The 22,950-nt window shown below is 56.2% G+C and overlaps 1 protein-coding gene and 1 long non-coding RNA gene across 2 annotated transcripts in view; one reads left to right on the top strand and one right to left on the bottom strand.

Moving 5' to 3' along the window:
- The window catches only part of CTNNBIP1 (catenin beta interacting protein 1), a 45,521-nt gene extending 31,336 nt beyond the window's left edge, over window positions 1-14,185 (top strand). Inside the window, exon 5 of the mRNA XM_044237120.1 lies at window positions 13,545-14,185. Coding sequence (XP_044093055.1) covers window positions 13,545-13,603 — 59 coding nt within the window. The 3' untranslated portion in view covers window positions 13,604-14,185. The remainder of the gene's footprint in view (window positions 1-13,544) is intronic.
- Window positions 13,997-22,349, bottom strand: LOC122899429. Its single transcript, XR_006383113.1, has 2 exons — window positions 22,126-22,349; window positions 13,997-15,918 (listed from the first exon to the last, which is right to left on the bottom strand). It is a non-coding gene; the product is annotated as an uncharacterized LOC122899429 (long non-coding RNA).
- Window positions 22,350-22,950: the final 601 nt, after the last annotated feature.

The following is a 22,950-nucleotide window of genomic DNA, read 5'->3' as shown; positions in this document are numbered from 1 at the left end:
AAGAGAGAGAGAGAGAGAGAGCGCACAAGTAGGCAGAGTAGCAGGCAGAGGGAGAAGCAGGTTCTCTGCTGAGCAGGGAGCCTAATGCGGGGCTCCAGCCAAGGACCCCGGGATCACGACTGAGTCGAAGGCAGGTGCTTAACCACCTGAGCCGCCCAGGTGTCCCCAATTTTATAGTATTTTAAAACAGTTTTGAAGAAAACATTTAATGATTGTTGAACGCGCGGCTCCTGGCTGTGCTATAATTCGTTAACCAGTCCTTTCCCCTTTGTATGTTTCCTTCTCATTTTTGCTATTAATTACAGTAACAGCGCACACTTACTGAGCTCCTCCTGTGTGCTGGCTTCCATGTAGGTAGCACACAAGTGTGACCCCAGTGAGTCCCTGTGACCGTCCCGAGGCAGGTGCTGTCACTGCCCCGCCTCAGAGAGGAGGGGACAGGCCTGGAGAGGGTTGGTCTAGTGCTGGGCGGCCCAGCCACGGGGGGCGGGAACCCGGGTGTGGGAGCACCCAACATCCATCCTCACTCGTAACCCTTCCTCTTCATTTATTTTAAGATGAATTCTAGGAGTGCCTTTAAGTTCACGTGCGTTTTTAAGCAGTACTGAGTTTTATCTGAGGAACAGGGGTGATTTAGGCAATTAATATATCAGTTAAGATGCAGAAATCATTTGGTGTTTTTTGCTGCCTTTTAATCCCGGGCCCTTCCCCCGAGGTGCCTATGAATGTGCTGGTTCTCTGCACACTCTGGCTAGGGGATGGCGTGCCCAGCGAGGGCCGGTCCCCAGCCCCCACTGGCACTCTGCTGAGCCTCCCCAGGACAAGGCGCTTGCAGAACTCGCGTCCTCGTGCGGCGCCGTGGATAGGCTCTTGTTTAGGTGTCCCAGCACTGGTCTAGACATGGCCCCTTTTGTGAAGAAGGCTTCTGTCCCTGCCCTGCTCCAGGGCCTCCCAGGACCTCCCCTGGCCTGCCACCGCTCCCCGTCTTGGCCCCAGGAGCCACAGTGCTGGCACGCTGGCGGCTCAGGTCTGTTCCAGCCTCGGTCTGATCATGCTCTTTCTCCAAGAGACTTTCCAGGGAACGTCCCCAGCCTGGAGCCAGCTGGGCTGTCCCAGGGCTTTTCTGGCTTTCCACCCTGGAAGCCAAAGCTGCTGCTCAGGGTATGCTGCCAGGGAGCCTAAAATAGGTCATTTGGTCTCAGGGTTACACTGGGAACCTTGTTAAAATAGTTGTGGTCCCGTGACACCGGGGAGGGCCCACCACCACGCTAGCTTCACGGCTGACCAAGGGGCTGCCCTCCTCTCTCATTCCCCCCTTCGCGGCCCTCTCAAGCCCCCGGCGACATGCTGGCACCGTGGGCCCTGTTCCACAGCCAGCCTTCTTCCCGGAGCCGCGCCCCACGCCCTCCAGCTTCTGCTCTCACACTTCCTCCACGCAGCCCTCTCTGGCTCCTTCCGGGCTCAGCCGGGGCCTCTCCTCTCGAGGCGGAGCTCCCTGCAGCCTGTTCTGCAGTGTAGCTGCTGTCACGTTTTCAGGAGCCCTCTGGGACCCAGATCTGTGCTGTGTTCCCAGTGACATGTGCAGCACCTAGTCCAGCTTCGAGCACAGAGCTGGAGTCTTCCTGAATGCTTGTGCAGACCCGGCCTCCGGGAGTCAAGTCCTGTACAAGTGGGGACCGTCTGCTGGGCCTTCTGCATCCTCCCTTCTCCCAGGGGGGGCCCCAGGCTTCTCCCAGAGCCTCCCGGCGATGACAGGCTCTGGGCTGTAATGGCAGTCAGGACTCGGGAGAATTCTAGTCTATGGGACAAGAGGTTTTTTTTTTAAAACTTTTTTTTTTTTTAAAGATTTTATTTACTTATTTAACAGAGAGATCACAAGTAGGCAGAGAGGCAGGAAGAGAGAGAGAGGAGGAAGCAGGCTCCCCTGCTGAGCAGAGAGCCCGATGCGGGACTCGATCCCAGGACCCTGAGATCATGACCTGAGCCGAAGGCAGCGGCTTAACCCACTGAGCCACCCAGGCGCCCTTTTTTAAACTTTAATCAACACTTAGATGAGAATTACCTGTAACCTAGTAATAATAAAATTGAACCCAAAAGATCAGGAATCAGACTGAAAAGTCAATTCGAAGGATTGGGTATGTGATAACCCAGGTCACAGTAAGAAAAAGGCATCCCAGGGCACCCGTTGGCTCAGTTGGTTAAGCAACTGCCTTCGGCTCAGGTCATGATCCTGGAGTCCCAGGATCAAGTCCCACATCAGGCCCTCTGCTCATCAGGGAGCTGGCTCCTCCCTCTGCCCCTCACCCCTTTCATGCTCTCTCTCTCTCTCTCAAATAAATAAAAAAAATCTTTAAAAAAAAAGAAAAAAGAAAAAGGCATCCCAAGTCCGGGTCAGGGGCGTGCTGAAAAGCAGGGCCCGTTGCCCCGTGCAGCCTCTGGTCCTGGCCTGGGAAGGGCTGCTTTGACCCTTCCTTACCCAGTCTCGTGGGTTCTAGCGCACAGAACCAGAACAGGGCCTCAGAGGTCTCACGGCCCCTCGGGCAACACTGCATTGACTTCCCAACACGCCATCAAAGGCAGCTCTCTGTCTTGGAACGGGGTCCGCTCAGTCCAGCACGGATGGGTCAGTGTCGCTCTCTCTGGCCCATCCATCCGTGTGCTGAGTGCGGTGCCCGGTGACAGTTCCCGCCCTCGAGCCGCCAGTCCGGCAGGGTGGACAGAAATGAACAAAGGCGCAGATCGCCGTGTGACTCATCCTGAGGGGAGGGAAGCCCACCCAGAAAGCCACAGAGGAAAGGTGCTGTTTGCCAAAGCCCTGGTGGGTGTGTGGGAACGTGTGTGGCAGAGGGGAGAATTGGAGGAAGCCTCTGGAGCCTGCCCAGCGTGAGTGTTGGGTGTCTTTGTGTCCCCTTGAAAGATTGATGCGGTGGTGGCCAGGTGGGTGGTGGCTGGCGGGAAAGGCACGTGGGCTCTGGACAGAGTCCATCCTGAGGACTGCAAGGGGTCCCCACAGATCCAAAGGGGAGGGAAGGGTGGGTCAGATTGTCATCCACTTAGGGTGAGCACTGGGGAGAGGTCGCAGGACAAAGGGGTGACCTGGAAGGTCGCAGGGACACCCACGTGTGAAGTGATGCTATTTTTCAGAGGCTGGACATTCAGGACCAGGACCTGCAGGCAGGGCGACCAGGTAGGAGCAGGACTGGAGCCTCGGGGCCCAGGGCGAGAGGCAGCTGGTCTGACCAGCCAGGAGGCAGGAAGGGGAGCTCCTGGGGTGTCTGGCAGGGCGGGAGCCAGATCAGAGCTCAGGTGCAGGGCGTGGGCCGGGGGAGGGGGGGGAGTCCTGGGAAGGTCGCAAGGGGAGAGCAGGCAGCGTGAGGGGAGGACAGAGCCCAGTGAGCACAGTGCTGAAGGCAGCGGGGGACATAGGGGAGGGGCAGCAGGGTCATTATCAGGGTCCCCCCCCCCCCGGCTTATCATGAAAGGGTCTGTGGTGACTTTCTTAAAACACTATCTGCGGAGCCCCGGCTGAGAGGGCCTGGGATCATTGAGGAAATGGAAGTGGGAGGACAGAGGCCCCTTTCAGAATGCTGGTGGGCAAGGGACATCCGCTCGGAGCTGGGGGTGGGGGTCAAGGGCCAGTCTGTGGCATGGAGCTCCCAGCGTATGGGCCACAGACCACCACCCCTGAATCACCACGGATAATTTGTTAAAAATGCAGACTCCTGCCCCCCCTCCAGCTCTACTGAATCAGAATGCCAGCCAGGCGAGGCTGGGAATCTGCATTTGAAATAGCCCCCCTCTCCCAGGGGTGATTCTGATGCCCTCTTGAATCTGAGAATATACCTGGGTTTTAGATGAAGACCTGGTCATTCCTGGCCACTCCCACCCACTCCTCCCGAATTCTGTTTCTTCTGCATTCAGCCAAGGTCTCCGCTCTTATATTTTTTTTTGGTGGCGGGGGAACCGAAGAATTTGAGGAAAACAAGTACCTCATTTGGGAAGACAAGCCCAGAGGCAGGGAGCATCTGTGTTGGGTACGGGCATGGGAGGGTGGGAAGGCGTGAGGGGGGTTTGACGGAGCTTGCCTGGGACCAGAACAGAGCAGGTGTACTAGAACTCCAAGCTGTGACACCCCCACCCCGAAGCCGTTTATGATGCTTTTCACTGCCGCTGTCTTCCCCGCCGGTCAGGGGGGTGGGCTAGGTGGGATCCGTCGCATGTCACAGATGAGAAAATGGAGGTGGGTGTGCACGCACGTTGCCCAGGTAGGCAGGGCCAGACCCAGGCCCGGGTGCTGGGGTGCCAGGGTCCACCAAGGGAGCCTAAGCCCAGGGAGGCCCTCACTGGCTGGTCAGGAGGCCCAGCGCATCTGCTGGGAGCCCGCCCCAGTCTGGTGCCGTGTGCTCACCTTTGGGCGGCCTGAGTGCCTAGTGATGTGGTTGTCAGCCTGGAGCCTGGTTTGGCTGCAGGGACCTTGGATCTGTGGCCACTGTCCCCATGGCAACCAGCATCGTGCTGTCTCTAGGTAAAAGCCATCCCCTGGGAACCTTGGGCCCCAGCTCAGAGAGGTATAGAATCCCCCGGGCTGCTAAAAACAGTGTCTGCCGCCCCGCGGGTTTGTCCGGGAGGAGGCCTAGCCCAGGGCGGTGCTGGAGCCCCATCCCCATGGAAACTCCCTGCCTTGGAGGAGGGTCTGGGACCTGTTTTTCCAGAAGCCTTGCTGCCTAGCTCATCTCCCAGGAGCGGGTAGCTGAACCACTGCCATCTTGGGTCGCTGGGTAGCAGACCCTAGTTCCTATCCGCAGCAAGCTCCTGGGGCTCAGGAGGAAGGACCGCCTCCGAAAATCAGAGAAGGGGCAGAGTGGGAGGCAGGAGTTGCCCTGGGCACTTTGGAGCTTGTTGTCACGTTTCCTCTCTAGCCCGCCAGCTGTACGTGGGGAGGGTGGCCCGGGCTTGACAAGTCAGAGGCCCGGGACTATCTGGAAGCCCTTCTTGGAAGCCAGCTTCCTTTGTCATCTCTGGTGTCCAGCAGCCGTGGGAATTTGAAGCCTCTGAGGTTTTGAGTTCCATTTCTAGAGTTTTCCAGTGCCCAGTTGCTCACTCTCACAAGGAAGATGTGAGGCCCCTTCGGAGATCAGGAGCTCCCTGATCCTGCAATCCTGGATTCTGGGTAGTCCCAGGAAGCTGTGGCGCTGGGCCGCGGGGGTTTCAGAGACTCCGCCCCACGCTTGTGGGAGGCGGGGCCTGCAGGAGCTCATGGCTCCAGGTTGGGTGATGGGGACACCCCCGCCAGAGACGGATGCTGTTCCTGGGAGTCCCTCTTTATTCCAGTGACATCTGTGCAGGGCTGCAGCCTGGACGGTGAGGCTGGGTCCGGCCACCTCTGGGAGCTGGACCAAGCTTCCTGTACCATGTGTTGATTTCGAGGCAGGATCTGCGCTGAGAGCTGTCTCCCTCCCCGACCACCTTAGAGTGTCTTTTCTGAGCGGCCTTTGCAGCATCCGGAGCCAGAAGAGTTCTCGGGCTCCGTCTGTGCCCCTGCAGCCGGGCACTTCGGTGGAATGCGGGCACAAACTGCGGGATCAGCACATCAGAGCTGCCTGGGAGGCCTGGTCCCTCTCCCCGCTGCCCTGTGCCTGCCTCTGGCTGGCAGGGTCTCTCCTGGAGAGGGCGGGTGGGGTCCCGAGCTGTGCTTAGCTGCCCAGAAGCTTGTGCTCCAGGGTCGCTGCATTTTAAGCTCCTCCTTGCCTGGAAAAGGGTGAGGGGCTCTGCTAGGATCTCTCCAGCCGGGATTGTGCCACAGGCCACGTGCTCCCTCTCCACGTCAGCCTCGGGGCTGCGCCTACCTCCGTGCTCCTCTTTGCTGTTCTTTGTCGTTGTGAGCACCGAGCCTGCTGGAAGCTGACGGCTGCCAGGACAGTGTTCTGGCAATTCAGGAAGCATATTGAGGTGCTTACGTATTGACGAGAAGACCTTTGGAAGACTTTATGTTAGAGCCTCAAATAGCAAGAGGAATTGTCCAGACACTGGTGGTTATGTGTGGTGCCCCTGGGGTGTTCTGCATACCATGCGGGCCCGTGTCCCCGGCCCCCTGCCCCCGTAGGGAGGCGTGCTTCTTGAGGGCCGGTGCAGGTGCCCTCCCTAAGCCGGGACACGGCTGCAGGTGGTGCAGGTGCAGGTGCTGGTGTGTGGAGCCTGTTCTGGGCTTTCGATTCTGCTGCTCCGAGTTCATCCAGAGCTTGCAAACAGACCAGTGAGCCCATTGTCTGTCTCCCGCCCCCCGCGGGGGGGCCAGCTTCTCTTTTCTAAGCTGCATAGTTGTCATTTCTCTCTGCCCAGTCACTTGACCGCACTCTGTTAAAGGGACAGAGCTGGCATGGGGCGTGGGATGGCGCCCTGCCTGGTTCGGAGAGCTGTGTTCTCACACGCACCTGGGCCCCGTTTCCACACTAGGTGAACCAGGGGACTAGGGAGATATCTGGCAGGGCTCTAGGCCAGGCAGTGCGCTGGGGGTAGGAGGCAGGGGCCTGGGCTCCGCTGTCCTCCTGGGATGGTGCCGTGGGTTCCATGCTGAATTCTCTCCAACTCTCCCAGAGATGTTTTGGTGGTGGTTTTTAAATCCTCGGTCTTGGTTCCATCCTGATAGGGGCAGAGGGATGGCTCCAGTCTCTGTGGGGAAGCCTGGGCCGCCACATGCTCTGGGAGACCGGAGCAGCTCAGTTATTGGCTTCCCCTGAGGAGGAATGGCGGTGTGTGAGAAAGGGGAAGGCATGGAGGCACGGACTTCCTCCCTGAGCCACTGACTCACCAAGTTGCTTCCCCAATCTGAGCATCAGGCTCCTCATGGATTAAGTGAGGATTCATCTTGCGTCCCAGGAACTCTCCAGGTGCTGCGAATTTGTGAATGAAAAGGATAAAGTCCCCAGTTCATGGAATGTGTTTTCTAATGGGGAGTCAGATCACAATATATAACTCCACAGGTCACACTGAAGCAGGTTACAGCCCCCCGAGGGACTGGCACAGGGCACTGTTTTAGAAGCTGTGGTCAGAGAGGTCCTGAGGAACTGATTTTCCCCAGCACTGGCATGAAGTGCAAGAGCTGTGACACAAACTTGGGGAAGAGCACTGAGGCAAAGGAAATAGCAAGTGCAAAGGTCCTGAGGTACGAAGTTACTTGTGCCTGAAGGACAGAGAGCCCAGGAGGCCCATGGGGCTGGAGTGGAGTGAGGAGGGAGTGTGTATAAAAGGAGATGAAGAGGCCACCAGAGGCCAGAGCACATTGGGTCTCGCAGGTCAGGCATGGAGTTCAGTTTGCTTTGAGTGCAATGAGAAATCTTACATTAAGAAACCTTTGGAGAGGGACGCCTGGGTGGCTCAGTTGGTTGGACGACTGCCTTCGGCTCAGGTCATGATCTCGGAGTCCTGGGATCGAGTCCCACATCGGGCTCCCAGCTCCACGGGGAGTTTGCTTCTCTCTCTGCCCTTCTCCTCACTCATGCTCTCTCTCCCTGTCTCTCTCTCAAATAAATAAATAAAATCTTTAAAAAAAAAAAAAAAAAAAAGAAACCTTTGGAGAGTTTTGAGCAAAGAAGTGGCAGGGTCTGACTAATGTTTTTAAGAACTTCTTTCTGACTGCTGTGTGGACAATGGACAATCAGGGGCCAGAGTAGGGAGATCCAGAAACGGGTACAGGAAGCTAGTGAGGGGCGGTGGTAGTCGGGACTGGGTGGTGGTGGAGAACTAGTGGTGTTTTCAGGATCCAGTTGAAGAGTAGAGCCGGGGCGCCGGGCTGGTTCAGTCTGCAGTGGTTGAGCGTCCGACTCTTGATTTCTCCAGTCGTGACCTTGGGGTCATGAGATTGAACCCCATGTTGGGCTCTGCTGAGCACAGAGTCTGCTTAAGATTCTCTCTCCCTCTCCCTTTACCCCCCCACCTCCCCCACCTCTGCTTGTGCTCTCACTCATGCTCTCTTTCTCTTATAAATTAATTAATCAGTTAATTAATTAATAAAAAACAGAGCCAGCGTCAGACACCTGGCTGCCTCAGTTGGAAGAGCACATGACTCTGAATCTCAGGGTTGTATGAGTCCCACGTTGGTCTAGCAATAACTAAACAAAATGAAAACAAAAACACTTAAAAAAAAAAAAAACAAGAGGGGCATCTGGGTAGCTCAGTCTGTCGGGTGTCTGGCTCTTGATTTTGGCCGGGGTTGTGGTCTGGGGGTTGTGAGATCGAGCCCTGTGTGGGCTCCATGCTCAGTGTGGAGCCTGCTTGGAATTCCCTCTCCCTCCCCCTCTTCCCCACCCTGCTCTCTCTCTGTCTCTGTCTCTCTCAAATAAATAAAATCTTTAAAAAAAATAAAAGAAGTAGAGCCAGTAGATTTGCTGATGTGCTGTACGCAGAGTGTATGTGTGTGCGTGCACACGAGGGTGAGTGTGCACACAGGACGGGGGTGGGGGGGGCATCAGGCAGTTACAACCCACCCGGGGTTTTTGAGCAGCGAGAGGATGGCGGTCCTGTCACCAAGGTGGGGAAGGCTAAGGGTAGAGTGGGCTTGGGAGCACCATTTGGCGTTCCCCCCGCGATGTATGAGGGTTCCAGCCTCTCCTCCTCCTCCCTAACTCCTGTCATTGTCACTTTTTGATTCCAGCCTTGCTAGTGGGTGTGAAGTGGTGTCTCATTGTAGCTTCGATTTGCATTTCCATAGTGACTAATGATCTAGAGCATCTTTTCTCAGGCTTGCTGACCATTCTTACTTACATCTTTGGAGAAATCTCTATTCAAGTACTTTGCCCGTTTTAAAAACTGAGTTGACTTTTTATTATTATGGAGCTGTGTTATTTATATATTCTAGGTACTGGTCCCTGAACAGACATATGACTTGCAAATATTTTCTCCCAGTCTATTGGTTGCCTTTCCATTTTTTTTTTCCCTAGGAACTTTTTTTTTTTAAGATTTTATTTACTTGACAGAGAGAGAGATCATAAGTAGGCAGAGAGGCAGGCAGAGGGAGGGGGGAAGCAGCCCCCCTGAGAGAGATCCCGATGTGGGGCTCAATCCCAAGACCCTGAGATCATGACCTGAGCCGAAGGCAGCGGCTTAACCCACTGAGCCACCCAGGTGCCCCACCTTTCCACTTTTTTTTGTTTTAGGATTTTATTTATTTATTTGACAGAGAGAGATCACAAGTAGACAGAGAGGCAGGCAGAGAGAGAGAGAGGGAAGCAGGCTCCCTGCGGAGCAGAGAGCCTGATGCGGAACTCGATCCCAGGACCCTGAGATCATGACCTGAGCCGAAGGCAGCGGCTTAACCCACTGAGCCACCCAGGTGCCCTGTTTTAATTTTATTTTTAAGGACTTTTTTTTTTTTAAGGTTTTATTTATTTATGTAATCTCTAAACCCAGTGTGGGGCTCGAACTCAGCACCCTGAGATCAAGAGTCACAGGCTCCTCTGACCGAGCCAGCCAGGTGCCCCTGACCTTTTCACTTTTTTGGTAGTAACCTTTGAAGCATAAATGTTTCTAAATTTGAGAAAGCCCAGTTTATTTTTTCCTTTATTGCTTATGCTTAGGGTGTCATGCCTGAGAAATCATTTCCTAGTCACGAAGGTTTACTCCCGTGTTTTCTGGTAAGAGTTTTATAATCGTAGCACTTACATGTGGGTCGTTGGTGCCTTTTGAGTGAATTTCTGTATACGGTGCAAGGTAAGGGGCCGGCTTCGTCCTTGACGTGGGACGATCCGGTTGCCCCAGAACCCTCGGTCCACTTCTTTCCCACTCTGTATGTCTTGATACCTCTGTCAAAACGTAACTGACCTACGTGGGAAGGTTTCTTTCCAAACTCTTTGTTCTGTTCCGCTGCCTACACGTCTCTCCTTAGCCAGTCCCACCCTGTCTTGTTTGCTGTAGCAAAATCCAAAAGTGTGGGTCCTTCTCAAGAGGATTTTGCCTGTTCTGGATCCTTTGCAGTTCCCTACAAGTTTTAGGAGCAGCTTGTCAATTTCTGTGAAGAGCACAGGATTTCTTTCAGTGTCGAATTTCTCTCAGTGATGTTTGTGAACAGTGACGTTTTGCACTTTTCCAAGTACAACTTCCATACTCATTTGTTAAATTCGTTCCTAGGTGTTTTATTATTTTTGATGCTATCGTAAATGAAATTGTTTTCTTAATTTCATTTGCAGATTATTCATCACTAATGTATAGAAATATACAAATGGTATTTGTATATTGATCTGGTGTCCTGCAACTTTATTTGTTCTAATAGTTTTTTAGTGGATTCCTTAGGATTTTCTATATACAACATCCGCATCGTCTGCAAATTGAGTTTCCTTCTTCCCCTTTCTAATTTGGATGCCTTTTACTTCTTTTTCTTGCCTGATTGCCCTGAATTGAACTTTCAACACAACGTTGAACAGAAATGGCAGGAGAGGACATCCTTTTCTTCCTAATCTCCAACGGGATAGCTTCCAGTCTTTCACCATTAAGTATGATAACAGCTGTGGGTTTTAGTAAATGCCCGTCATCAGACCGAGGAAGCTCGCGTCTGTTACTAGTGTGTTGAGTGTGTTTCCATGAAGGGCTGTTAAATTTTGTCGGATGTGTTTTCTCTGCTTGTTCAGACAGTTGCATGGTTTTTCTTCCTTTTTTCCTATCGTTAGTCTGTGTTACATTAGTTGATTTTCAGGTGTTAAAACACCCTTGTATTTCTGGGATAAATCTCACTTGTTCAGAGTATGGAATCCTGTTTGTTTGTTGCTGTATCGTTTGCTAGTACTTTGTTGAGTATTTTTGCATATCACAGGTGTTATGAATATCTGCATTTGTAAGAGACACGTGCGTGCATGTGCGCACGTGTGTGTGTGTGTGTCTGTGTCTGTGTGTGATCTTTTCTCAAGAAGCCTATCTTTATGTTTCGGCGGGTCAGACAGTGTTGAACAAGAGAGGCTGCTCAGCTTCTCCTCCCACACTCCCCTGCCTTAGGTGGGAAGGGATGGATGGCAGCTCGGAGCCCGAGTCCAGACGGTGCCAGCAGAGCTAACAATGGGATGGACACAGCGTCATCTGTAAAATGGGCCAGGAAACTAGCTGGCAGCCTCGAGGCAGTGGGCTGGGCCTTCCTGTTCTGAGCCTTGTGATGGCCAGCAGGGACAGCACCCAAGGGAGCTGCCACATACTGGACTTTAAAGGAGAAGGAGGGACCGTGGGGTCCAGCCTGAGGCCCCCAGCTCGAAAACTGTTAGAGCTCAGTTACCACAGCTCACTGAGCAGCGCCCCCTCCCCGTTAGGCTGCCGGCCCAAACTGCACGGAGAGGAGGAGAGAGAAGCAACATCCTTGCCCAGAGGCCTGCACGGTTCCCAGTCAGGCTCTGGTGGAATGACAAGTGCGGGCCAGCTGATGAGAAGGACGGGTCAGACCATGCCCTGGAAGGGCCTGTCCCCTCTTGGCGAGGGCTGGAAAAGGCAAGTCCCTTGGGAACGGAGCAGGGCCAAGGATGGGCAGCAGCTCTGTGGGCCCTTTCCGCGCCGGCTCCAGCAGCAGAGTGGGAGGCTCTAAAAATGAAAGCTCCTGGTTTCCCCACCCCTGCCGGGAACGGGAGACCAGCTGGCACCGTGGCACCGGGGGGCTCTAGCAGATCTTCCACTTCAGGTGTCTCCCTAAGCTGGAGTCCTCGGAGTCTCTGTGTGACCTTGAGGAGGTCGCTTCCTTCCCTGACTCAGAGTGTAGCCCCGGTACACAGGCCAGGCGGGCTGCGGTGTGGGGAGTCGTGGCCCCTGGTCTGTTCCCTCTGCAGGCTCACCATTCCCTCTCAGAGCAGCCAATGCTATTTTTGTGCCTGCAGCTCAGTATAGAGGCCTAAGGTCCCTGCGGGAGAGCCCACGGAGCAGGCAAGGAAAGAAGCAGGTGGGCTGCCCCTGCTCATGGCCCACCACCCCCCTTCCCCAGCCCGCGCCAGACCCTTCTGATTAGCGAGCTGGGCAGGCGGCGCCCGCCCAGGAAGAGCCGGCATCTGGTAGGTGACCGGCTCAGCTGCCGTGCAGGGGATGATGTCATCTTGGATTCTGTGGTTGCTAGGAAAATTCTGCCTGCAGTGATATTTCGTGGTCCTAGGACCGAGGTGAGAACAGAATGTTCCCAAGAAGACAGGGGAAGGATTTGTAGGGCTTCCCAAGCAAAGGACCCCCCCCATCCCAAGAAGTCAGATAATTTGAGGAATTTTCAAGAATGGAAGTTGTGCTGGTGGGCTGCTAGTGGGGGTTGGGCAGTTCCCTTGGCGGCACCTGCTGCACCGGTGGCCAGAGTGAAGGCCATCTCTGATGTTATGTCCTTGTGGGCGAGCCCTCCTTCTGCGCACCCACTGCTGGGTGCCTCCGCCAGCCCTTGGTGTGGTAGGGCAGTTAGGAGGAGGCAGAGGCCCCCTTTGTGGTGTGGAGGAAACCAGCCCACACCTCACCTGGGGCCGGGGCAGGATGCGGCCCTTTCCAAACTCTGTTTCACATGCCATGGGCCAAGCACACTGGCCCCCTCTTCTGTAGCCTTTCCTGGGTCTGCTCTTCCCATCCTCCCCTGCTGGGGAGAATGCCTCCAGCGGTGCAGAAGAGAAGTATGGCAGAAAGGCCGCTGATTCTTGTTCAGGGCGTGACCAAGAGCTCTCCGTTAGAGAAAGGGGAGGGTTGCCTGGCTGGCCCAGCGGGTAGAGCGCGGGACTCGTTCTTGGGGTTGTGAGTTTGAGCCCCGCCGTGGGGGCAGAAATGACTTGGAAATAAAATTTTTTTTCTTAAATACTGTATAAAGAAAGAGAGAGAGAGAGAGAAAGGGGAGACAGCAGCAGGCCCCAGGGAGGGCGAGGGCCCACGAGCGGGGCGGGGCCTGCAGCCTCTTCTGCACCCTGGGCTTTGGGAGGCTGGGCTGGTCAGTATTTTGAGCTCTTTCCCCTCCTCCCTCTTGCCTTTTCTGGCTGCATGTCAGAGCCTGGCTTACGGAAAACAAGACAAAGGAAGTGATTTCATGAGCGTCTGGACCAGAATCTCAAATCCATGATTAAAAATAACAATAATAAAGATTCTGGCCATTATCTATCTCGGTGGGAGCCAGGCTGGCTGCAGGCTGGAAATGGGCCCGGCTGTGCTCCTTTGAGCAGGTGCTGGGTTTGGGCAAAGAGGGCTGGCTATTAGAAGTCCTAATGGTCCAAAGGGATCAAGACACAAGCCTTGGGAAAGATGGAGGTTCCTGGTGCCCCTGACTTTGGTGACCTTGGAGCAAGGGATATGAGCAGAGCTCCGCTCGAGGACCAGCAGCCCTGGGTTCTTGTCATGCAGCCTGTCAGTGGGTGGCCCTGAGCCAGCCTCACCCTGACAGCCCCCTGCCACCTAGGGCAGGTTGCCTGCATGTTCAGGCTGTCAGGAAGGCCCAGAGAGGAGGTGGCCTGCCATGGAAGCACTGGGGACTAGGGAGGACCACACTAGGGCCGACCAAGGCTGTAACGGCCCCAGCCGCCTTGCAGTGCCCGGTCTGACGGTTCTTCCCTCCCCGCCCCCATCTGCAGGTGCAGAGGATGTGGTGATGGCATTTTCCAGGTCGGAGACGGAGGACCGGAGGCAATAGCGGTGAACCCCTTGGAACACCCTGGAAGCTGCCAGAAGATCTGTGAGGACCTCGGCCAGCTGAGTGGCGGCAGATGACCTTCCCGGTTCCCCTGCCCTTACACCCCCACCCCACCCGCCCCGCCCCACAGTCACTCAGCAGGGCTGGCATCAAGGGAGCCACCCGGTGGTGCAGTTACAATTGGCTTAAAGGGACGGACTCCTGATTGGCTGCAGAAAGAAACCCTTTTATTTTTAAATCTTGACCAACAGACACCTTTTATTTTTATTTCTGACTTTTTTTTTTTTTTTTTTTTTTTTTTTTTTTAATTTGCGCCTCGGTGTATGGCTTCCCAGGAAGCTCTCCGAGATCTGGTGCTTTATTTAGGTCACTTTTTAGGAATGTGAAGAGGCCTGATTGGCTGCTTAAACTGGAAAAGGATTTTGATTGGCCGGCTAGCGGGGAATGGTTTTTTTCTTTGATTGGCTGCAGGTGTTCTGCTGATAGCAACAGCTTCTCTCTTTTGAATGCTGAAAACAGGGTTCGGGACATTGGTTGTTATATTTGACTTGAAAAGAAAAAAAAAAGAAAGAAAGAAAGAAACCAAGTGCGCTCTGCAATATTTATTACACAAAGCTTGCTGCTGCTTCCCCAAGTTTTGTTTGTGTTTGCCTTTGATTGGCTTTGAGATGTGTGTTTGGTTTCTCATTGGCTCATCCATGACTCCCGTTGCCACGGGCTGCCCCCGCCCCGCGGGGGATCCACCCGGAGAGTGTGTTTGCTTTAATGACCGCACCTGGCTGCCCTGGCCAGGGGACCCCCAAGACCTCATGCAGGGTCTACAGCTGGAAAGCAGAGCCCCGGAGGAGGTTTGTGCCGTCCTGAAGGCGCAAGCTAGAGCTTAGAGGTGACCACCAGGCAGGATTTACGGGCATCGCTTCTATGGCTTGGCAAGGAGCCAGCTCCCCACGGTGGTGGTGGTGGGGGGGAGTTGTTCCTCCCCATCTGGGCCTCTTGGGGCTGCCGGTGCTCAGCTGAGGGGCACCGCTCTGGACGGCTGTCTTTCCAGCCCTTCCCTCCAGCTCGACTTCCTGAGGCCTCATCTGGGGCTTCTCCTGTAAAGGGCAGGAGCTGCTCCCGGCCCTGAGACCCCACAGTGCAGCAGAGGTTTCTGCCTGGGAGCCCAGAACCTCGCAAAGCTTGGCTCACAAGGCTGGGGAGACCTTTCGCTCTAAACCCCCAGCCCTGACCTCCGCTAGCCAGGCTCCCAAGGTGCGGGCCGCTGGGCAGTAGGGCCTGGCCAGCCCTCGGAGTTCTCGGATCCCAGGCCAGTGCCCCTCACTGCGCCTCCAAAAGGGTCTCTCTCCATGTCAGCCTGGAATGGACAGAGTCACCGTTTATTTGTGAAGTGCCACCTGAGACAGCTGGCTGCGCCGTCGCTGAGCGGGTCCCACCAGGCTGGCCCTCAAGCCGGGTCCCCAGAAACACGTTGCCGAGCAGCCGTATGTGAAGGGCTGGAAGAAGCCCCGGGCCTTCCCCCCTGTCCTCCCCGTGCGCTGGGGGATAGCCTGCCCTTCTCCCTGTATCTCTCACCAGAGCGGAACCCGGGAGGGGAGGCGGAGAACGATGCAGGCCTCAGGGACGGGGCCTCCACCCTCCTCCTGAGATAGTAAATGGCTGAGGCCCTTTTTTTGCCCCAGGTATCCAGAGCCAGGAGAAGACCCTAGGAGTGAAATCTCCCCCTTCTCAGGGCTGGGGCTGTCATGGATCACAGGAGCTGCCTCGGGACCATGTGGGCAGTCGTGCCATGCTCTGAGCATCGTCTGGGCCTTGCCCCAGAAGGACTTGTGTGTCACAGTATCCATGGCCCTGACCTCCTCCACACGCGGGCCCCTGGCCCTGGTCAGCTGACCTGGTTAGGTTACCCTGCAAAGGCTGTTGGTCCCCAGGGAACAAGGACCGTGGGGACTCCAGCAGGGGCCTGACGGCATCTTCTTGCAGGAGCCGTGGTGCGTGTGCGCATCCGCAAACACGCTCCCAGCTCCGTGGCCTGCAGCCCCAGCTGAGCCCCTGGGGAAAGGGGAGCTTTTTCCCAGTGCCCTCCCCCCAGGCTGTGACATCTGCCAGCAGGCATCAATGGCGTGTTGCCATCTGCCCCCTCTTCGTACCTGTAGCTCCCATAAAGGGTCCACGTCCTGGCCAGTGGTGTGTTCTCTGCCCCAGCCTGCCCTCGTCAAGGTCACGGGCCTGCCTCTTGTAACAGCGATGGCCGTGATCTGTCTGAACGGGAGAAGTGAAGGTGTTGCTGTGGCTCCATATTTCAACGAAAAATATATCTGTTGGAGAAAAAAAAATTAACAATAAAGATTTTTAATAGCTTGGTGTGTGAGCTGAGTTATGTCCCTCAGAACTGGGTGCACTCACTGCTTTCCCCACGTCCCATGGGCTCTGAAGCTGGGCCCTCTCTCCTCAAGGAGGCACCGCGAGGAGGGTTGAAAACACCATGTTTGCTGGTTTCATTGCGACCTGGAGCAGAACTCGGGCTTTGGAAGAATTCCAAGGTCTCCCCAGCCCAGCTGGCAGGGCCACAGAAGGCTGAGACCCCTTTTGGACCTGGAGATTCTAAATATCATCCTAGATTGGACAGGTCAGTAGTCTTCAGAGGTGACCTCGCTCTCTCTCTGTTCCAGAGCAGATGCCGAGCATCCTAGAAGGTGCTCCCTTCTACCCTAGACACCGGCATCCTGTGTGATGGCAGTGGTCTCGGGCTGCCTGCCACGCAAGTCCAAACAAGATATCCGGTCCTTCCGTCATCCCAGAAATGGGAGATTTGCTGGTATTCAGCTGTATTTTCAAGTTTAGAAGCTGAAATCATTTCTCCTTTAGGAATTTTTGCTTTGGAAGCATTTTCTAGAATCTTTCATTTCCACCCTTCATCATCCCATTTTAGGACTTTTTTTTTTTTTTTTTTTTGCTGTTTACATGGACTCACTGCTTCTACTTCCTTTTCAAAGAGTTTCACTGGGTGCTAAACACTGTGGGGTTCATAGAATATGAGGACGGATGGCACAATCCACATCGTTCACTCTCAGTACTGGGAGAGGTGTTGGAGGTTGCCTGGCAGCCCATGCAGTGTCCCCTCTGAAACAGCTCTAAAAAAGGCTTTTCTAACCTTTGCTTGAATGCCCCCTAGGATGGAGGACTCACTACCTCACAAGACAGCCCATTCCACCTTCAGGTAACCTCCATTCATCTCTACATTGGGTTGGCCTGCTTTTCCCTGTAACTTCCCTTTCCAGGAAGGACTTTATGGGTCTTGAGAAACAGACCAAAAAAAGATAGTTGTATTAGCCAGACATCACCAAGACACATCAAGGGTTCACGTTAGGTAAATGATTTGTGTTCTGAGCTGCATGGTTGGGGAGTTAACCTCGGAGCCAATCTGCTCTTCTAAGCTGAGCCACCGAGCAGAGGGAGGGGCTGGCTGGCTCTGGTGCCCCACCCAGCCCCCTGCAGCAAACCTGGAACTGGAACCGGGAGGGAGGGAGGCATCCCTGCAGGGTTATCTTATGGGAATTAGGCTACCAAGAAAGAGGAGTCGGGACACCTCAACAGACCAAGGGAAGACACTGGGGGCAACACTGAGTCTTTGAGGGTCCCTCAGCCCAGACAGCCAGTAACCTGGCTTCACCTTCCTAGGTACAGGTGTGTGCAGCCAGAAGTGACAACAGGTGGCACTCGGTCTGCTGGGGACTGAGACCAGCTGGGGGCCAGGCTGAGTCTGGGGGAGGCCAGGGATGGGCTGAGAAGGGGGGGCGGACAGGGCACCCTGCCTTTTGTTGGTGTTTCCCAGCCCTGGGGGAAGGGTGGTTGGGAATGAAGGGCTGTTTTTGCCTGTCCCTGCAGGTGCCTGGCAGCCGGGAGAATCCGGACTGCACTAGCCTTTTGAACAGGACCCTTTGTAGCAGGGATACTGATCCCTCCATGGCACTTGGCTCAGTGGTGGGGGCAGGAGCCAGCTTCCAGGGCCAGGAGCTCAAAGGTGGGGGTGTCCCCAGGGGACCCCATCACTACCCATCTGCCCCGCCCGCCCTCTCAATCTGCCTGTTACCCATGGCACCCACTGCTTTCCCAGAAGATGAAATAGTCCCAGACCGACCTGAGGCTATGGTTAGGAAACAATTCTCTGTCCAATGAAGGAACTCACTTTCCTGGGGCAATAACTGGGTGTTTAGGAGATTTGGTGGGGAGGTTTGGGGCTGACCATGGCTGCTAGTCCTAATTGAAAGAAAGGCCTCCCCAAGGGTAGGGGCAGTGAACTGCTTGTTGATTATCAGCCAGGGTTTGCCTTCACTTTCCTCCTTGACATTGGAACTGCTGCCTCACAGATGGCTTCCCAGAGGGACCTGCCAGTCCAGTTAGGCAAGGGGGCTCAGGGAGCTGGTGACAGGAGCTGAGCCACACCCGGCCCTGCCCGGGGCCTCTTCCTGAGTCCCCAGGGAAGCAGCAGAGTGTACAACAGGTGGCCTCCCTGTTTGCACACCTGCAGGAGCCCCACCCCACATACACCGCCCGGGAGGTGACTTCAGACCCAGAATCTCTGAGAGTTTCCACCTCCTTGGCCTTGGCCCTTGAGGGAGGTGGGTTTTCACAAACATCTTTTATGCAGGTGACTGCCTCGTCCCCGTTTTAGTAACACAGGAAACGCGTGTTGGGTGCCACCTGGGTGCGGGTACATACGCTAGACATACACCGCCTTCAGTCATGCGTGAGGGAAGTACGATGTCCTCCCCATTTCACGGATGAGGAAGTGGGGGTTACATAGTCTGTTAACAGTCAGCGTGGTTCAGCCAGAACTTGGACCCGGGTTGTCTGACCCCAGACTCCATGCTTGTAGCCACTACTTTGACTGGGAAGGGGGGGAGGGAGAGTAAACCCCACATCACCGGGTTGCCCGGTGGCCTCTCGGGGACCCCAGGACCAATCTGGGGTTTGCCCTTGCTCTCCAAGTCCCGTTGTGTCCAGCTACCACGGGTTGTGAAATATTTGGCAGGTGCTGGGGCCTCAGGCCAGCCCTCAGCTCTGGGGGGAAGCCGCTGCCTTTCCAGCCTGGGTGTGACGCTGGCCTCCCAGCAACTCGCGGTGCCCCGGCTGCTGCCCAGAGCCGGCCATCAAAACTCCTGTTCTTTACTTTTCGTCCACTCTGATGCCTCACGTGGGGACCTGGCAGTTCTCCAGGCTAAGCTGGTTTTTCTAGAACAGGTTCCTCTTCCACTTCTCCCCGCCTCCTCCTGGTCACAGCCCCTGGCCAGCATCCGGCAGTCCAGCCTCAAAGGACACCTGTCCCCACGTGAGGTCACTGAAAGAGCTCAGAATTAGGGGACTGCAGGCTAGGCTAGGAGCCCTGCCTCCCTACTGTGACCTCTGTACTCGTGGGCAGGTCTCAGCCTTAATTTTCTCATCTGTAGAATGGGAATAATAATAAAACCCATTGTACCTTTGACAGATTCTACACAAAAAAGGCTTTGAATCCAGTAAAGCCCTAGATAAACACGATTCTCTCTTGACCTGGTTTATACTGTGCAATCCCACAGTGTAAGTCTCTATGTCCGTGCAGTGGGGGGCTAGGAAGACAGTGAGACCTCTGGAGGCTGGCTGGTGGGACCAAGAACTGGCCCTGCCACTTGGCAGCTGCGTGACTTGGGGCACGTAAGTTAGTTTCCTAACTTACGGAAAAACGGGAACGAGAACATCTATCCCATAAGGCTGTGGCTGATGGTTATGATACAATGCGAGTGACGAGTTTAGCAGAGACCTGCCCACAGTGGGTGGTCGGCATGTAAGGGCGCGATTAAGTCATGTGACGGTGTCTCCCCCCAACCCCTGTCCTCTCTACTTAGAAGTCATTCAAAGCAAGGCCTATGAATGTTCCACCTGGAGGGGAGGAACCTGGCCCCAGGTCCAATCAAGTGCTTGTTAAATGCTGCTTTGTGTGTGGGGTTTTTTTTTTTTTTTTAGATTTATTTATTAGACACACACACACACACACACACACACACACGAGGACAAGCAGGGGTAGGTGCAGAGGGAAATGGAGGAGAAAGAGGATTCCAAGCAGATTCCCCTCGAGCACAGAGCCCCACCATGTGGGGCTCGATCCCATGACCCTGAGATCATGACCTGAGCTGAAACCAAGAGTACGGGAAACTGACTGAGTCACCCAGGCACCCCTGTTAAACACTCTTTTGATAAATAAGAAAGAGCTGAGATGATCCCTTGATAGAGGCTGAGGGAAGAGCTACCTCCTGCTCCCCCCCAACCAGGACCTCTCCCTCTGCTAAGCAGCTTTGTGAGGGGGGAGGGGAGCTGCAGCCGCCCAGCAGCCTTCGCACCAACCTGCGGGGCTGCCGGACTCCCCCAGATGGACCTTGTCTTATCGGACGGGCGAGGAGGGGCCTTGCCGAGGCTGGGAGTGGGAGTCCTGTCTTCCAGGGACCCTCCTGCTCACTAGCTCGTGCTTAAACTCCAAATAGAATCCGAGCCAGCCCGAGAAGGGGATAAAATTAAATCCTTGATCATGATCAAGTGGTTAAAAAAAACCCATCACAGCCAGAGGCTCCTTCCCACTGCAGCCAGCTCTGCTTCGGAGCAAACAGGGAGGACAGGGGAACCGCTGAGCCCCGAGGCCCCCAGCACTCTGCCCGGGCTGCCCTCCGTCGGCCCCTCCCAGGTCACAGGTCTCCGGCCCCAGGGCCTGGAGTTACCCTTCCTGGCATGGAACTCCAGGGAGAGGGATGAAGCCCCCACAGGCCTCAGGCAGTGGCTGCAGGTGGGGGAGGCCCTCCTGGGCTCTGGGTTCAGCTGCACACACCTGGGTTCCCCTTCAGTCTCTAACAGTCACAAGCTTTATTCTGTTTGCGACAAGGTCCACCTGGGAGACGCCCTCAGCTCTCTGCAGCTGTGGGACGCTGCGGTTAATGCTCTTCCCCCTCGCAGACCTCAAGGTTTCTCTCCCAGTTGGGCTCCATCTTACGACCCTGAGATCAAGACCTGAGCAGAGATGGAGAGTCGGATGCTTACCGACTGAGCCACCCAGGCGCCCCTAGTGACAGCTGTTGGAAGGGGACACCTGTCCAGCCTGCTTCCCAGCGGGGAGCATGGGAGTGAGCGGTGATGGCACTACCTCCCAGTAGCTGCCCCCCCAACCCCCAACACACACACACACACACACACACACACACACACCCCTTCAGGCAATAGGGGGTGTCCTGGCCCGGGGAGGATTTCACAACCACAAGACTGACTGAAGGCCAGGCTCCTCCCTTCTGTCTCCAGGCACCAGGAGCTCAAACCCTGGGGGCTGGTGGGGGTCAGGGCAGGGTGGCCCCAGTTTCGATCTCCCCGGAGACAGGGGCTGCGCTGTTTGAGGGCTTTCTTCTGAACAGGCCGGGGTGGGTTGACACAGCCAGATGTCGGGGAGAAGGCAGGCTGAGATGCCCACCGCGGCCATGGGGCTCCCAGGCCTGGCTCTGGTGCCTTCTGGGCCCCTTCCCGGCCGCAGGGCCCCCTTCCGCAGACAGGCCCTGAGACAGACCCTGAGACCCTGAGACAGACTCCCCGGGGGAGTGTGGTGGCTGCACTGTGGGCCCCTGGCAGGGCAGAGTCTGGGGTGACCGGGCGGGCCCCCGGGAGCCGGGGGCGGGGGTGCTGGGAGGAGGGAGGACTGGGGTGGCCCTTGGCCTGGGAGCTGGACGCAGGGAGAGGAAACAATGAGGCGGTAAAAATAGCTCTTTGTTTACCGGGGGCCGCACATCCTCATGCGGCCTTGTGTTTCTGAGAAAGGAAAACACCGACCACCCTGGGGAGCCAGGGCAGGACCCCTGGCCCCAGGCATGCCGGGGGCTCAGCTGTGAGTGGAGAAGGGGCCTGGCTGAGGGGACAGCGGGACAGGTCCCCTGTGGGGCCAGCCTCCCCCTCGGCGGTTCCCACACACGCTCCCCCTGCCGCAGTGCTCAAAGCCTCACGGCGCTCTGAGGCTCCGGGGCCTCGCGGGTCACTCCCGACACCGCCGCCTCCACGCTCCCTCAGCAACAGCCCGGCGCGCCCACCCTTGCCAGCCCACGGCTCCGGCCGGCTCGTCCCTCGGGAATCTGTCTGGGCGTGCTGGTCCAGCACCCAGGAGAAGGTGGTCTGTGGGCTTTCCCTTGGCTGAATCACCCCCCCACACCCCAGCCAGAGCTGCCCCTCCCTGGGAGGGGCAGCCCGGACTCTGGTCCTCAAGGTTTCTTTCCAGAACCTTCCTTCTTCATGGCTCTCACAGATCCTCCCGGCTCATGCGGCTTGCTCCAGAGGGGGTGAGACCTGAGCCATCTGGATGACCCCCCGGACTTGTCCAGACTCCCCGAGAGTTAACCTGGCCCAGCTGCACCCCTACACCAGTCAGGAACTCCAGACCATGGACCTGCTGTAGGCGAGCTGACTGGACGGGGATGAGAGGAGGCAGCCTTGTCCTGTGGTCTCCGAGGCCACTGAGGCAGACTGACCTGGTGATAGACTGCCACGGAGCAGCGTCCCACGGGGAAGCAAAACCCTGGTCACCGAGGAGGCCAATCAGGGCTGGAACCCCCAGGCTTGTCCGCAGGGAGCTGAGGTGGTCAGGAAGGCCCCTCAGAACTCCGGCACCTGCCCATGGGCCACCCTCCTCGTGGCCACGCTGAGTGGCTCACGCTTGGGTCAGGGCAAAGCAGTGGCAGAGGCCTGTGTGCGGCCTGGCTGGGGCCTGGGTCCTCCGCAGCGGCCAGGCGGAGAGAAGGCAGCCCGAGGGCCCCGGAAGCTGCTTCAGAAGGAGAAAACATTTGGAGTGATGTGTCAGGGCAGGTCCCGGAGTTCAGGCAGGAGCCTGGGGGGGTTGCAGAAAAACTGGGGGCATGCCACGACCTGGCTGGCCTGGGGCATTCCTGCCGGTGCTGGGTAGGCCTGTGGTGGCACCCCCTGCGTCTCCAGGCTCTGTGATCTCCTCAGGGCCCCAAGCATTTGTCCCTGGGGGAAGGAAAGACAAAAGTATCCTGTGCCCGCTCTGAGACGCCAGGAGGACAGCAAGCTCCTGCTTGGGTGCAGAGAGCAGAGAGGCTTAGGAGATTAAGCTCCTCAAGGTCATTTGCCAGCCGAGGAGGCTGGGGTACGAGGAGGGGGTGGGGCCCTGCAGACGGAGCAGGGACCACCATAGTCCCCCGACCTCGGCTGATTCTGTCCCATGTGTCTGAGCCTCAGTTTCCCAGCTGTAAAATGGGGTCGCTCCTCCGATTCTCCCGGCTCCCCACCTTCCAGGCACGGGGGAGCATTAGGTTCCCCTGTCGCCCTTTCCAGTG

Source organism: Neovison vison, chromosome 2, assembly GCF_020171115.1.
Source record: "Neovison vison isolate M4711 chromosome 2, ASM_NN_V1, whole genome shotgun sequence".
Lineage (NCBI taxonomy): Eukaryota > Metazoa > Chordata > Mammalia > Carnivora > Mustelidae > Neogale > Neogale vison.
This window is presented reverse-complemented; position numbering and strand designations above follow the sequence as displayed.